This window comes from Arvicola amphibius, chromosome 10, assembly GCF_903992535.2.
Source record: "Arvicola amphibius chromosome 10, mArvAmp1.2, whole genome shotgun sequence".
Lineage (NCBI taxonomy): Eukaryota > Metazoa > Chordata > Mammalia > Rodentia > Cricetidae > Arvicola > Arvicola amphibius.
In genome coordinates, this window is record NC_052056.1 from 102,142,910 (window position 1) to 102,157,983 (window position 15,074).

At 50.3% G+C, this 15,074-nt stretch overlaps 1 protein-coding gene across 3 annotated transcripts in view; it reads left to right on the top strand.

Annotated features, from left to right (window-relative positions):
* Cyth3 (cytohesin 3) overlaps positions 1-15,074 on the top strand; it is a 152,140-nt gene extending 137,066 nt beyond the window's left edge. For all 3 annotated transcript variants that reach the window (XM_038344740.1, XM_038344739.1, XM_038344741.1), the window contains exons 6-13: positions 3,162-3,242; positions 6,309-6,421; positions 6,621-6,769; positions 7,848-7,959; positions 11,890-11,966; positions 12,046-12,117; positions 12,211-12,365; positions 12,548-15,074. In XM_038344740.1, coding sequence (XP_038200668.1) covers positions 3,162-3,242; positions 6,309-6,421; positions 6,621-6,769; positions 7,848-7,959; positions 11,890-11,966; positions 12,046-12,117; positions 12,211-12,365; positions 12,548-12,620 — 832 coding nt within the window. In that variant the 3' untranslated portion in view covers positions 12,621-15,074. The remainder of the gene's footprint in view (positions 1-3,161; positions 3,243-6,308; positions 6,422-6,620; positions 6,770-7,847; positions 7,960-11,889; positions 11,967-12,045; positions 12,118-12,210; positions 12,366-12,547) is intronic.

The window sequence follows — 15,074 nt, forward strand, 5'->3', positions numbered from 1 at the left end:
CAGTCTCTATTGACCATTTATTTTTGTTCAGTCTCTCATTTATTTGTTGACTACTGGCATTTCTAGCCCAGGCCAGTTAGTTTTTAAGTCAGTTAAAGAGCTTTAGTGATGCTTACTGGTAGAATGCTTGCTTAGTATGCCCAAGGTTCTGACAGTAAACCTAGCCAGGACACATGCTGAACTATTATTAGTGGGAACAGGCAAGCTCAGTAAGGTCACAGGAGTCGGGCTCAGTATGCCACGGCCAGCTGTTCCGTGCAGTTGTGTCTCTGAGCAGAATGAAAGTAGCTCTAGCTGTAGCAGCATTGGGAAGAACTAGGAGTGAGTTTAACAGAAGATGTGCAAATGAAACTAGTGAAGAGATCCAAGCAGATGGCAATCTATCCCATGCTGACGGATTGGGAAGTAGTCTTGCTATGGCCAGTATGCTCCATCTTGATGGGTAGATCTAATACATCACCAGAATCCCATTTGACTTCCTTGCAAAAGTCAGTAAACTAATAATGTGGAAGGTTCTTCTTCAGAAAAAACACTTTATGATTACAAAATAAAATCATACTGATCAAAACAATGCAATACTGATATAAAAGGCAGACATAGACAATCATAAGGACTGGATAGAGAGGTGGCTCAGCAGGTTGGAGCATTTCAATGTGCTGCTGAGGTCATCCTCAGCACCTACATCTGGCTGCTCACAGCTGCCTGTAACCCCAGCTCCAGGGGGTCTGTTGTCCTCTTCCGACTGTTTCTGTGCCTGAAGTCACATGTCTGCCGTGTGTGTGTGTGTGTGTGTGTGTGTGTGTGTACACACACATAAATAAACATAAATATAAAAATGGTCTAGGAGATGATAGAATGGAATTGAGAATCCAGGAATAAACACCTATATTTACTATCAAATAATTTTTAACATGTAGTGCAAGACACTTGAGTGGGGAAGGAATGACCCCAATACTGATGACAGATGACGTCTGTGAGAGATAATATTGGTCTCCTCACTATACACAGAGGTTAATATGGGTCCAAGACACAAATGTCAAGCCATTAAATGCTTAGAACCATGCAAATCATCAGGATCCTGTTATTGGAAGGGTTTCTTAGGTCTAGTGCCCAAAGGTCAAACAAAGAAGTGAAGTCAACTGAACACCATGAAAATTTAAACATTTTGCACATTTATTTGTATGTGTGAACCTGTGTGGATAATAACATGCTAACCTGTGAGAGTTGGTTCTCTGTTTCTACCACATGGGTTCTAGAATCAAGCTCAGGATTACATCAAGGTTTACATCAAGTGTCTTTACTTGCTGAGTCAACTCACCAGCCCCAAATTATACTCTAAAGAAGGAGTGGGGGAGTAAAAAGCTGGAGAGTGATGGCCCAGGCCTTTGATCCCAGCACTTGGGAGGCAGAGGCAGGTGGATCTCTGTGAGTTAAAGGACAGCCAGGGCTACAAAGAGAAACCCTGCCTTGAAAACTAAAAACTGAAAGCTTAAAATAAATGAATGAATGAATGAATGAATAAATAAATAAAGAGAGCCAGCCCCTCTCCTTGGAGAGGAGCATTTGAAATCTTTCTTGACATCTGATAAGAACACAGCTAGCAAGTATAAAGAAGTCTTGCAGGTTGAACAGCGCCAATCCCAAACCCTGAATGCTGAAGAGACGGGAATCTGCCTTTAACACTGCCTCTGGGCTTCACCACTCCCTGAGGTCTGGCAGCCGTTCTGGCAGCCGATGTGGTGACAGGCCTTGGCCTTAGCTGTGGCCCTAACCTGGCTGCCAAAGCTGCTCCCTCTCCACTGAATGACAGAAGAGTGTGCATGTGTGAACACACTCCTGGCCCAAGTGTGCCTAATGCTGAAAGTTTGCACGATCAGTTTAGTGATCATCGGACCAGTGCAGTGTTGCACGGTCAGGGATTCAGGCCAGCCTCTCCTGTCTGCCTCCTGGGAAGGTTTCATAATGCCCCCTTCTGGGGACACAGGCTAAGAAGCCATCAAGGGCCTTGGAGACAACAGTACCTCATCTTCCCAGTGCTGTCCCTAAGCTCCCTCCTTTTAACTTGAGACTTCCACACGAGGGATGGTGTCCTGGGGCAGACAGCACTAAGCTATGACCACTGCTTACAGTGTGTCTGGTGCTTGTGTGGAGCAGATGTGGTCTTCAGGCCAGGCCTGGTCTGTTCCCCAGGTGTGCTACCCTCAAGCAAGCTGTGGTGGGTGCCAGTCCTCTGGTAGGGCAGCTGGGCCCTGGCATTGTGCTCTAGGGATGTCCTCAGAGCACATGGTGAACAGGCCTCTTGCACAATTTAAGCTAACGTCCAGTGAAACACACTGATACGTCATTTTCCTTTTTATTGCTAGTTAAATAAAAAGTTGCTCTTTATTGTATTTTCATGTTTTACATTTAAAAACCAATATTATAGGGCTTATGATTCATGCCAGTAACCCCAGCTCCCATGAGGCTGAAGCAGGAGAGTTTTAATGAGTTCCCTATGCTATAGTCCCCGGGTTATGTAGTGAGTTCCATTCCAGTCTAGGCTACAGAATGAGACCTGATCCCACCAGCCTCCAAAAACAAAGCAAAACAAAAATCACTGATATGATGTATTATTGTCCCATCCCCGCCCTGGCCAGATCCCCTTGGTCTCCTGCACTCTATGACGTAGGACCTGAGAATGTTGCTTCTCCTTTTCTCACACTCAAAACCCCATTGGGAAGCAGAGACCAGAGTAAAACCTTGCTTAGGGGCCATTTTGAAGGTTCCAGAATATGTCTAGGTCCCAGGCCTCACTCGTGTGGAGTGCTTTAGAGCTCACCTGAAGATGAGTTGAGGGTTTGTGGTGGGCTAGGAAGTTCTCCTCAGAGAGCGCGCAGGCGTCCTTTGCTCTAAGTCTGAAAACTACTGCCCTGGGCACACGCCTGTAATCCTAGCACTTGGGAGGTGGAGGCAGGAGGACCCTGAGTTCCAGGCTTTCTGCAACTTTGTGAGACTCTGCCTCAAAGAACAAAACAAATAAAAATTCTAAAACAAATTTACAGTGAAGAGCATGGCTCCTTGTAGTGAGCTACTGTTACCTGCAAAGGCCTGCCATTTATATATGCCTTCTCTCCAGGGTAGCTCAGATGGAATGTGTTTGCCTGGTTTCTCTTCTTTCCTAGGGATGATTTTAATATCAAGGTTCTTCAGGCTTTTGTTGAGCTTCATGAGTTTGCTGATCTCAACCTTGTCCAGGCCTTAAGGTGAGTGGTTGTCTTACGGCATGTATAGACAGATGGGAAGGCTGGGGTGGCAGTAGTCATTCAAAGTGACTCTGATGGACCCCCACCCAGTCCCCAGTAGCTGTAGTTCCGACAGATCAGCCTCTATGTTCTCTCCTGGGTGGCACTCAGCAGCTCTGGGTGGAAACCAGACTTGTTTGGGGATGGACTGCATGCTTGCCTTGCTGTGGCCACAGCTTCTGCACCTTCTTGAGTTTTTTTGCTGTCCTTCATTCTGGGGTCCCTGCATTGCTGTTCCCTTACTTGTTCCTGTAACAATGCCCTGGGGAGAAGGGACTTAAGGAAGGTTCTGTCTTGGCTCACTGTTTGAAGGTGCAGTCCGTCATGATGGGGGAGGTGTAGCAGCTGCCTAAGGTGTAAGTCTAGATGATAAAAGATGTTGACAGGTTTGTAGAAAAGAAGGTGAGGCAATCGATAGATAGATAGATAGATAGATAGATAGATAGATAGATAGATAGATAGATAGAGATAGATGATAGATAGATATAGATAGATGATAGATAGATAGATGATAGATAGATGATAGATAGATGATAGATAGATGATAGATAGATAGATAGATAGATAGATAGATAGATAGATAGATAGAGCAAACTCTCCATAAAGCTTTATGAGGAGAGTTCCAGGCTTTGAAGTAGAAGCAGTACCATGTATAGCACGGTAGGGGCCTAAAAGGAAAGAGACAGACCCTTCCATCCTAAGAAAGGGAGGGTCTCTTACTCTTAAAGGTTCTGTGGAGATGGGAGGAGGGAAAGTTGTGGCCCATGGGATGATGCCACCCACATTCAGGATGGGTCTTCCTCATTTAACCCTTTCTGGAAATAACGTCAGAGGTAGACCCACAGGTTTGTTTACATGGTGACTATATCAGGCCAAGTTGACAGTGGAGGTTAACTGTCCCAGCTTGTATGTGTGCATGCTTCCTGTGCTATGCTTCTGACAGCCTCAGTGTCTCCCTGTCCTGTTGTCACTAGGGTTAGCCTCAGGCCCCAGGCATATGGGTTTGCCAAGGAGGATGTAGATGGAGCCATCAGATGTCCTTCTCTGGTCTCTGTCTGGTCTGAGGAAAGCCACTGCCACAGTAGACCATACTGTGAGTGAAGGGGATAGCCTCAGTGTTCAGTACTGTTCTGGATTCCCACTCAAGTTGCTGGGTTGGCAGTCTTGAGCAAATGGCATCTTGTCTTCTGTGATGGCATGGCATTTGGACTGGGTCTTCACCCTGGGGTGAAGGCAGAAGTAACAAGGACTGACCTTGTGGATTCACCCAGCCTGGTATCACCCAAAGCTCAGCATACACAGCTGGCTTTGTCTGGTCGTGTCTTCATACCTTCTCCTCCTGCTTCTGGAGGTGTTTACACAGCCTCCCTTCAGCTGCGGACTGGAATTTTGGCAGCCTTTGGTTGTGGCCCTTGGGACCCTGCTCAGCCCTCAGCCTGGGCTGAAAAGCTTGCTGTCAGAAAAGCCCTACAGGAGTCTCACAGACCTGTTTAGCTGATTTGAGGTTTACATTTGGAGAACTGTATGGGCAGAGAAAGGCTTAGAGCTGATGAACCTGGAGGGCTCGTCCATGGCATGGCTGTCACCACTGTGGTTCTACTCTTCTCACCCTGTCTGCCTTAGAGTCAGAGGGCAAAGTCTAGCTGACCTCTCCACCAGACCAATGAGAGTAAGTAGCTGCTGCCTACCTTGGGTTTGCTCCAGTGGATTCTGTCTTGGCTGTGCCTGACCTGTAGCATTATCTCCTCTCTGTCCTTGGGCCTAATCAGGGATGCAAGTGGGACATGCTCAGGATGGTGCAGAGTCTGCTGTGGGTGCGGGGAAGATGACGGGCATTGCTGATGCCTGTTCCCGTGCTTCTTGTTAGAAGCTGGTTGCTGTAGGAATAAAGTGTGAGGCTGGGTAAGAGGTCCTCAGACTCGTGGGCAGGGTGGTCATGGTGGGGTCAGAACTGAGGAGGGTGCTGTGATGGGGCAAGGATAGCATGTCTGTGGTCCTTTGCTGACCGTGTGGGACAGAGTGGGAAAGTGTCAGAGATGGGCCTGGCTCTGGAGGCTGTCTTGAAAGTGGGAATAGGGCATCTGTGTTTGATGCTATTGAGCGAGTGCCTGATTGTGGCAGGAATCCCCTGGGAGTGGGGGCAGTGGCAAGGAGGAGGGAGTGGTGGACAGGCCTAGAGGAAACAGTACTTCTTAAAAGACCTGCATAGGCGTGGGAGCCCAGAGAAGATCAGGTCCTCCCTTGTATCACTGTGCCAGCCATGTCTTAGGTGGCCTGCAGGGCTGACATACTCAGCCATTGTGTAAGGCTGGTTATGAGCCTCACTGGCCAGAGTGGCTCTGGAAGGCGGGATAGCCATAACCTTTCTGTCGGTACTTAAGGGAGGCAGGTGGAGAATGCCTTGTAGCCTGAGAAAGCAAAGCGAGGAGGAGTTGAAGATGTGGGGCAGGAGCTACGGTGTCACATAGGGCATCCAGGGGAGACCTTAGTAGGAGAGGAGCTTCTGAGGACAGGAACATTTATGTGCTTGGGCATGCTCCTTCGAGGCAGGGGTGACACAGCAGCAGGCTGTGGCAGTGGCCTGGCAGGTGTGGGTGGGCGCTGGCTGCTGACTGCTGATTCTGCCCCTGCCCCTGCCCCGACCTTACTTTGGTGAGGAGTCCTGAGAGGAGAGGATCCATTATCCTGCCAATACTGTAGCAGCCACAGGCATAGTGGACGCTGGGGATCACCTAGTATGTCCATGTAGGAGGTGGTGCCATGGGAGTGGGGCAGAGCATGCTGGGATCGTGTTGAGGTTTGCGGCCCCTGCCCCAGATCTTGGAGAAGAGTTTGTAGTTACACAGAAGGAGCAGTCAACAGTCTTCAGTTGTTGAATAGGAGGAAACCAGCTGACCTCGTGTTAGTTCTGGGCACTCAGACTGGGCAGGCCGTGCTCTTGCCATGGTGTGGATCAGGAACTGCTTGGGGGTCTGGCCAGATCTATCCTCCCAGGGGCACTCGGTGAAGCAGCCTCTGTCTTTACAGGCAGTTTCTGTGGAGCTTCAGACTTCCTGGAGAGGCGCAGAAGATTGACCGCATGATGGAGGCCTTCGCATCACGATACTGCCTGTGCAACCCCGGGGTCTTCCAGTCCACAGGTCAGCAGCCTGCACATCTCTGCGTCGAGATGCTCCCACCCATAGCTCCCATTAACCCCCCACTTCCTCTGTAGAGAAGCACCCTTCAGTGGCACCCTGTTCTGCCAGGGAAACAGCATTGGCAGCTCTTCCTAGGGCACCACTCTCCCTGTAGAAATGCAAGCTGAGCTTCAAGCCTCCCCCTTGTGTCTTGTTGCAGACACGTGCTATGTGCTGTCCTTCGCCATCATCATGCTCAATACCAGCCTGCACAACCACAACGTGCGAGACAAGCCTACTGCCGAGCGCTTCATCACCATGAACCGCGGCATCAACGAGGGTGGGGACCTTCCTGAGGAGCTGCTGAGGGTGAGTCCACAGGCGGCTTCTCAGTTGTGTATCTGCCCTGGTTTCATTTCTGTTGCTATGATAAAATACCCTGAAAAATGCAGCTTTAGTGGAGGAAGAGCTTATTTAACTTACAAAGTCTAGATTACAGTCCTTCATTGTGGGGAAGTCAAGGCAGGAACTGGAAGCACCCAGTCACATCCAGTCAGGAGCCACGAGAGGATGAATATATGCCTGCTTGGCAGTGCACAGCTCACTCTGTTTTTATGGCTCCAAACCCGGGGAGCGACCACCCACTATTGGGCTAGGCTTCCTTCCTCACAGGTCAGCCTGATCTAGAAAGTCCCTCACTGAGATTTCCTTCTCAGGTGGTTCTAGACTGTGCCGTGCTGACAAGACTAACCATCTTCGTCACCTGCCCGTCGTCATTTGTGGGGTTTTCCTACTCGTGTGTGGGGGGGGGGGCAGGGTTGAGTCAGTGTTGGTTCTCTCCAATCATCTCTCTGCCTTATTGTTTACTTATTGTTATTGTGTGTGCGTGCATGATGTGTGTGGGGTGGTGGCATGTGGTGGTCAGAGAACAACTTTGTAGAGTTGGTTCTCTCCTTTCACACGTGCATGAGCTCTGTTGATGGAACTTAAGTTGCCAGGCTTGTGTGCCCAAGTGCCTTGGCCTGCTGAGCCATCTCACTGTCTCCAGATGGTTGTTTTTGTTTGTTTTTGTTTTTTGGTGACGGGGTTTCTCGCTGGCTGGTAAGTACCAAGGATCCTCCTGTCTCTGTCGTCTTAGAGAAGACAATAAGCACAAACTACCAAACCTCAGTTCTTATGTTTAGATAGGTACTGCACATCCAAAACTGGGTCTCCACGCCGCAGGCAAGCATCTCATCAACTGAGCCGTCCCCAACCTCTGAAGTTACTATTAATACTCTGAATCCAGTGAAAACCAGTAATGCTAGTTTGGTGATTTCAAAGGCACAAAGATTTCAAGTATCTTCGTAACCACCTGGTCTCTCAGGCTGTGTGGGTCTCTGTGCGAGAGGGAGGAAGGATGTTGCTTCTCAGTACAGCTCCTGATTGGCTCTTCTCCTCCTTACAGAACTTATATGAAAGTATCAAGAATGAGCCATTTAAGATCCCAGAAGATGACGGCAATGATTTGACACACACGTTCTTCAACCCAGATCGAGAAGGCTGGCTGCTGAAGCTGGGTGAGCCTGGCAGGGTGGGACCTGCACCCGCACCCCTCGGCCCACAGCAGCAGCTCCCGGGGCTTCTTGCCCCGCTCCTTCCTTGGAGCCACAGCCCCCAACTACAAGGCAGAAAGCTTAAAAAGAAAAATGCAGTCAAGCCAGAGACCACTCTGGGCAGCTGCTCACCATGACACTGGTGGCTGTGTCACTGCGTTGTGACCTTCCAGAGCGGGCCATGGTTGCAGCACCCACTGCACGACCCATCCCAGAAAGCTACTGAGTTAGTATCCATGTGAATCCGGGTAGTTCTCTGCCTGAGAAGCAAGTGCTTTTATCTCCACAAGCTGTGTGCTCTCGTGCTTTGGCGTGGCTGTGATCCTGACGAGTGGTTTAAATGTACCTTCTTGTTGTTTCCTTCTGCCTGTGGCTCCCACCTTTCTGTTCTGTGATGGGCTGTCCCTGCTTGTCCTGCGCTAGGAGGTAGGTACCCAGTGGCTTCCTCCCCTCCCCAGCGGCTCATTTTCTCCCCCACGTTGGTCTGTGTGAAGCTCCAGTCTGTGGTTGCCATTCATCTGATCCATTTGGCTTTGGACTTGGCTGGGGCAGCACTGTGCAGGTGTAGTGTGTGTGAGACCCATCCATCATGGGCAGGGCCCAGAGCTCCTGGGACCAGAAGCGTGCGCATGGGGAAACTGTGGGAACATGCTTGCCCCCATCTTCAGGGCCCTTCAGCAGGGAGGAAGCTAGTGACCAGCCTGTCTTACAGTGCTACCCTACCCCCACTAACCAACAGTGTTGCACCTGTACAAAGGCTTCTTTACTGGAAACTTAATGGATTCCTGCACTTGGGACAATTGAAATTTTTAGCTTCTTTTGACTCTGAGGGGTTGAAAGAACTGTAGATTAACAGTAAAGCCTGTGACATGTGGCAGCACCCTGTCCAGGTAATATTATTGCTGTGTAATAGGAAAGACATGAGGGCTGGAATCCTGATGATGGGTCAAGGGAGGCTGGGCTGTGACCTGGAGACATGTGAGAGGTCCAGCTGATGGGGCTCCCCTGAGGGTCTGCTGTTCCCAACTTTGCCCTTGGCCATTGCTCTCACTATGTCAGAGTTTAGAAATAAATGTCCCAGTGTTGGCCTTAAAATCAAGCGCAATAACCTTGAGCGTGGACCCTCGCGTGACTTGTCCACACACACTGCACCCCTCACACACACTGTGGCTGTGGATAGAGAATAGAGGAAGAGAGCGTCCCAGCCACCAGCAGTTTCCTGAGGGATGATGGCACTACAGCTTCCTGGCAGTTCGTGTGGCTTCTGCCACTAGGAAGAGCCCAGTCCCTGGATGAAAGTAAACGAGTGAAACCAGCTCATGTTGCCCAGCCCATTTTCTGGTTGGACACTTAAGCAGGCCATGAAATAAGTGTGCAGAGTGCTTAGCTGTGCTGTTGGTCTGTGCCTTGACCCAGCACAGCCAGATGCCGGGACCTGAGGCCCACCTTTGCAGGCTGCGCTGGCACTGTGGGCCCCGCACACCAGCAGGCACCGGTTCACTCTGCTCTAGGGGTGATCTGAGGCCAAAACCATGATTACATGAGGCACTAGCCGTAGATGTCACCCCAGCAAGCTGGTGGGCAGAATTGGCTTTCACTGGCCTTTTCCAAGTGCCTGGTGCCCATGGGCACTTGTGCCCACTGGCTTCCTACAGTTGTTGGAGGAGCCCAAACCTAGCATTTGCCACAGCCAGCTGGTACTTCTCCAAAAGTATCAAGAGGGGGAAGGCATGCTGGAAGCATTCTGTAGTCTTGGTGGGGCTGTGTACATTGTTGGAGTTTGAACTGTTCATGTCAGAAACATGGGCTGTGGTTAGAATTGAACTGTCATGGAAGAAAACGTTGATGTGGGCATGCCCGTGTCAGTGTGTTCATGTGTGTCCAGCCGTGTGTGTCCGCCTCCACACGCTTGAGGGCAGCAATGAAAGGGAACCTATGAAAACATGACAGCGTTGTACACGGATCTGTGCACAGGGCTGAAGACAGGATTGTAGCACAGTCTGGTATGGCTTCAAGTTTGGGGCATTACCCCTACTTGGCCCGCATCTGGACTGAATGGGATCCCTGCTGGGCAGCCTAGAGCCAGGCTCCCCTAATCACCCTGACCATGGAAGCAGTGGGAATCTCCAGGGGCCCTCCAGTCTCACAATTACCCATTCTGGGCAGCTGTGACCCCATGCCTGGCTAACCTTTTCCAGGGGGCTTGAGGCTGAGCAGAGCACAGAAGGGCTTGACAGCCACAATGGCAGCACAGAGGAGGAGCAGGCGCTTGGCAGGGGCGCTTCCACAGAGAGACCTGGAGCAGCTCTGCCAAAGGGGAACCCATGCTGGGGAGGGAGAGAAGGGTAACTTTCCAAGTACTCTCCTGGCTATTGCTAGGAAGCCCCCGTGTAGCTGGGATGACTACCCTGGACGTCTCTGAGGGAAGGAGAGGAAACACTAGCGGCAGCTGCCTGAATTGCAAGCTTGCTCTCATCTGATTCTGGCACTGCCTTGGCCTAGAAGAATGAGTGCCTCAGAGAAGCGAGTGTGGCTAGATCTTGGCATGCCTTTCTCTGTTCCTCTTCGCTGAAGGTTTTTGGGAGAAGAAAGGCTAAACTGAGTTTCTTCTGGGGTTCTGCATATGCTGGGGCTTCCCATAAATCCCTGGTTTTCCTGTGTGTTTCGACATGAGACAGCCCCTGATTAAGGAAGGTGTAATTTGGGGAACAGGGGTCCAGTGCAACCATCAGGAAAGATGGTGTGAGAAAGAGGTGTGACTCCAGGCAGGAGAAGCCGAAGGAAAGGCCCTTCTGGCAAAGGGTGTGTGGTGTGGAGAAGGGGTTGGGCTGGCCCAGCATCCCACTGTGCTTTGGTGATTCCTCCCTACCTTGCAGACTCCAGGCACTCTGTCAGGGTAAAATGATCTCCCCTATTCCTTCCTGTATTTGGGTCTCTGTAACTGCCTGGGAAGTTCCTTCCTCACTGTGGGCACCTTCGGTGCCCCCCCTCCCCCACAGCCTGTCTGCACTTCAGCACTTTGCATTGGTCTGCAGATATTCCCCACCTCCTGGCATGTTGTAGAGAAAGACAAGCCAGTTCCTCTGTATTGCCACTGTTAGCTTTGGGAGCCCATGGGGCAGGAGGAGGGCATCTCCCCTGGAGCCCCTGGGAGCACTGAATTTGTTACCACAAGCAACTTTTCCTCTTTTTTTTTTTCAAACTTTTTGTCGAAAGCTAAAGCTGTCAGTAGAAATAATTTTGACTGACAACAACAAATAAGCTAGGACAGAGGGTTCCTTTCCATAGGAAAGAGCTTGTACAGATATCCGCGTGTGTGTGCGTGTGCGCATGTGTGTGTGTGTGTGTACGTACACATGTGCTCTAGATCTTGTTAAAAGATTAATTCAATCTAATAATTCCCTGGGCCAAGGGTAATTGACTTTGATGGATCCCAGGGCTGCTCAAAGTCCCAGTAATGCGATAACTGCCCTGACGTAACAGGATTAAGCCTGGACAGACCTGGGTGAGCTGGCACTGACTTCATCGTGTTCATTTCATGGGGAAATTACACCCATCCATTACAACTAACTTTTCCAGGAGGCAAATTTGAAAGCTGTGTATGACCTAGGGTGACCCTTGGGTGGCCATGGAGAGAGGGCACCTGTGTGGGCCCTGGGTGGGGGGTGCATGGGGGCCCCAGCCCTGCACCCAGCCATCCTGGATGGTCAGGCCTCACGGCTTGCCCACTTTCTAACTGGGGTCAATATGGGATGGGTTTGAAGAGAAAGCAAGCCCAGTCTTGAGCTTGGCTCCTTTGACAGGGCAGTGATGTGGTTGGGGATTCTGGGCCCCTCTCTGGGCCCTTGGGCTCCGGTTGCCTGAGCACCTCCCTCATGGGGCTCCTCCTCCTAGGGGGCCGTGTGAAGACCTGGAAGCGGCGCTGGTTCATCCTCACAGACAACTGCCTCTACTACTTTGAGTACACTACGGTGAGTGCGGCTGCATATCCTCTCTCTCCAAAGGCCCGAGCCAGTTTGCCAGGCCTGGCCTCACACCTCTCTCTTGTAGGACAAGGAGCCCAGGGGGATCATCCCGCTGGAGAACCTCAGCATCAGGGAGGTGGAGGACCCTAGGAAACCGGTACGAGATTTCCCTGTGCCTGTCTTTCCTCTCTAGAGCTTTGCAGCCTCCCCTCCCTCCCTGCCCCTATGATGGCTCTCTTCTCTCTACCAGAACTGCTTTGAGCTGTACAACCCCAGTCATAAAGGGCAGGTCATCAAAGCGTGCAAGACAGAGGCAGATGGCCGTGTGGTGGAGGGGAACCATGTTGTGTACCGGATCTCTGCCCCCAGCCCTGAAGAGAAGGAGGAGTGGATGAAGTCCATCAAGTGAGTAGGACAGCCAGGTGCACCGGGAGCAGGGGTGTGAGCACACATGTGCGTGTTAGATCCCTGTACTGTCAGATAGGCTACTCCAGACCTGTACCTGCTGCTTGTTTGGTGCTGTGGGGTGGGGGGGACTGGGCATCTAGACCTGTAGTCACAACCCACTTATCTTCCTTTCTCCCCAGAGCGAGCATCAGTAGGGACCCATTCTATGACATGTTGGCCACAAGGAAAAGGAGGATTGCCAATAAGAAATAGATGACGCCAAGACCCAGACTCCACAGCAGACGCACCGGCTACTCACAAGCAGCAGGACGAGGGGGCAGTGTGGTACCCATGGGTCCTCCAGAGCAGCTAGCCAAGACCCAAGCCCCCAGAGCCTTGTGCTGTCCTCTGGGATGTTGGTCAGCTGTGAGTGTTTCCTTCCTGCCACTGCCCTGGCGTTGACTTTTGGGGACCCTTGTCCACACAGCACCTGGTGACCCAGCCTCAGGACCTGCACAGCCCACACGGAACTCCTTTTCTGGAGCCAGAGCCTCAGCCACACCATGCCACACCTGCTCTTTTGGGCAGCACTAGCTGTTCTAGAAGTCGCTGTTTTATATCAAAATGGGAAAGGAAAACCTACCACTTTTTTTATTCAGAATTTTTCTCAGATATATAGGATTATAGCTTTTATATGCCTTTTATATTCTGAAAATTATAATGAAAGATGCTTAATTTCTAACAGTAGTATTTTTAGAATGGCAGCTATAAACTTAACTCCAGGACACAAGTATATACTGTGCACCGAACACAGTCTATATATGCAGCCTCCAACCACTTGAGTGGGAGCAGCTGGGGGCCTGATGTGTCAGATGGGGCACAGGCAGCCACTCTGGGTGACAAGGCCCTGGGGTAACCATGAGGACCAGTATGCTTGGGAGACTCCAGGTGTGGCTAACTGCCACTTCCCTTCACGTGCTTCTCTAAGACAAATCACTAAAATATGGTTATGGCTCAGGATGTTTATCCTGGCAGATAAGAGTTCTTTCCCTCGAGACAGGCTGTTTACGTGTCTGACCATCACACATGACAGTTCTATGTGGTCCATCTGCTCATGGCCCATGTTGGCTTCGGTACTTTTGTTGCTTGCTGTTTCAAACTTTTGGTTAAGTGCTCACTGACACAGTAACTAGATCCACTATTTCGATGTAGTGTCTAGGCATAAGCAGCCAGAAGTAGCCCACCTAGCCTCTGGTAGTGCCAGGTCTCTAACATTTGGCATCCCTTTTAAGGAGGGAAGAGCTGAAGATGGCACTTAGGGAAGCCAGTGGCACATAGAACCCTGTATATACCAGGGTGATTTCAGGGTACTGTGTGCTTGGGCTGAGACTGGGTAAAGTGGTCGGAACTCTTCTGTTGCACTTCTGGGGAGGCCCATTCATAATTTGGGGGACCCTTTTGAGGCTGCGTGTGGCTTGTTCGGAAAATGGCCTTCCCTGCCAAACTGCTTCCCTGGTCTGTCTGTGCAGACACACCTGGAGCTTGCATCCCGACGGTCCTTGAAAACCTTCAACCAAATGCACTCAGACATGACTTTCTGTGAGCTGTCGTGAGGCTCGTTGCCTCAGAGGTAGCTGTCACATAAGATTTTTTTGTGGGGTGGTGGTGGTGGCAAAGGCAGAAATTCCCTCATGTACCAGATTGACCACCTTTTGGTTTATTCCCAAGCTTCTAGGCTTTTACTTTTAATACCTCAGATTTGAAACCTTTGAGCTGCCTGGCTGGTGTGTATGTAGCCTGGCTTCCAGTCTTCCATGATCCCTACTCCTAAGCCTTCACCACCTCAGACCAGAACCTGCTGCTGGTTGGGCACCTGTGTGTATGGATTTGAGTGGGAACTCACATCCCTTCCATCAAGACTCTGGTGAATCTGCCTTCTCATGTCCAACCCAGGTATGGTCCTGGGGATACAGAGCTCTGTTGGATGTTGAGGATGTTAAGCATGAGGCCACCTGATGGTGTCTTTAATGCCATAGTCATCTTTGAGGGGACTTTGCCTGATGGCTGTTGGTGCTAAGAATCCTAAGTTACTGGCTCTCAGAGTATCCACATGGAGTCACCTAACTCAGGTTATGTTGTGACAGTGTTAACCCCAAGGGCATCTGGCTACTTCCAAGGCTTTGCAGAGGCTCGGTTATACTCATGCCCTTTGTCTGCACTCATCGAAGCATTAAGCCCGACTCTGGCCAAAGACCATTTCCTGCCCTGCTGGGCCCTGGTTGTCATTTTCAGGTGTAGGTGGACTGGCCCTGGAGGTGTCGGAACACTTGAGTGACGTGGTCCCAGTCTACCCAGGAGCTGTTGAGAAGAAGCAACCTTCTGTGCTTCCTGTCACACTGGTTTCCAGAGCTACAGCTGTGCTTTGCTGACAAGTTCGGTCTGTTACAGACCAGAAACCACAAGTGATTTCTTTTTATCTTAGAAAACATTTCTATTTACAATAAATAGTTACTATGTAAATAATGTACATATGTATTAATTTCTGCAGTGTTTGTTATACAATGTACATACTCCTACAACCTGCATGAAGAAATATCCTGTTAATGTTGGTATCAGAATTTCTGGCTATTTTATTGCAAAGCAAATAGCTAGTAAATTGGAGGGCTTACAGCTGTCAAGAACTATTGCAAATACTGTGTTCCCAAATAAAAACATACTGCAAAGACA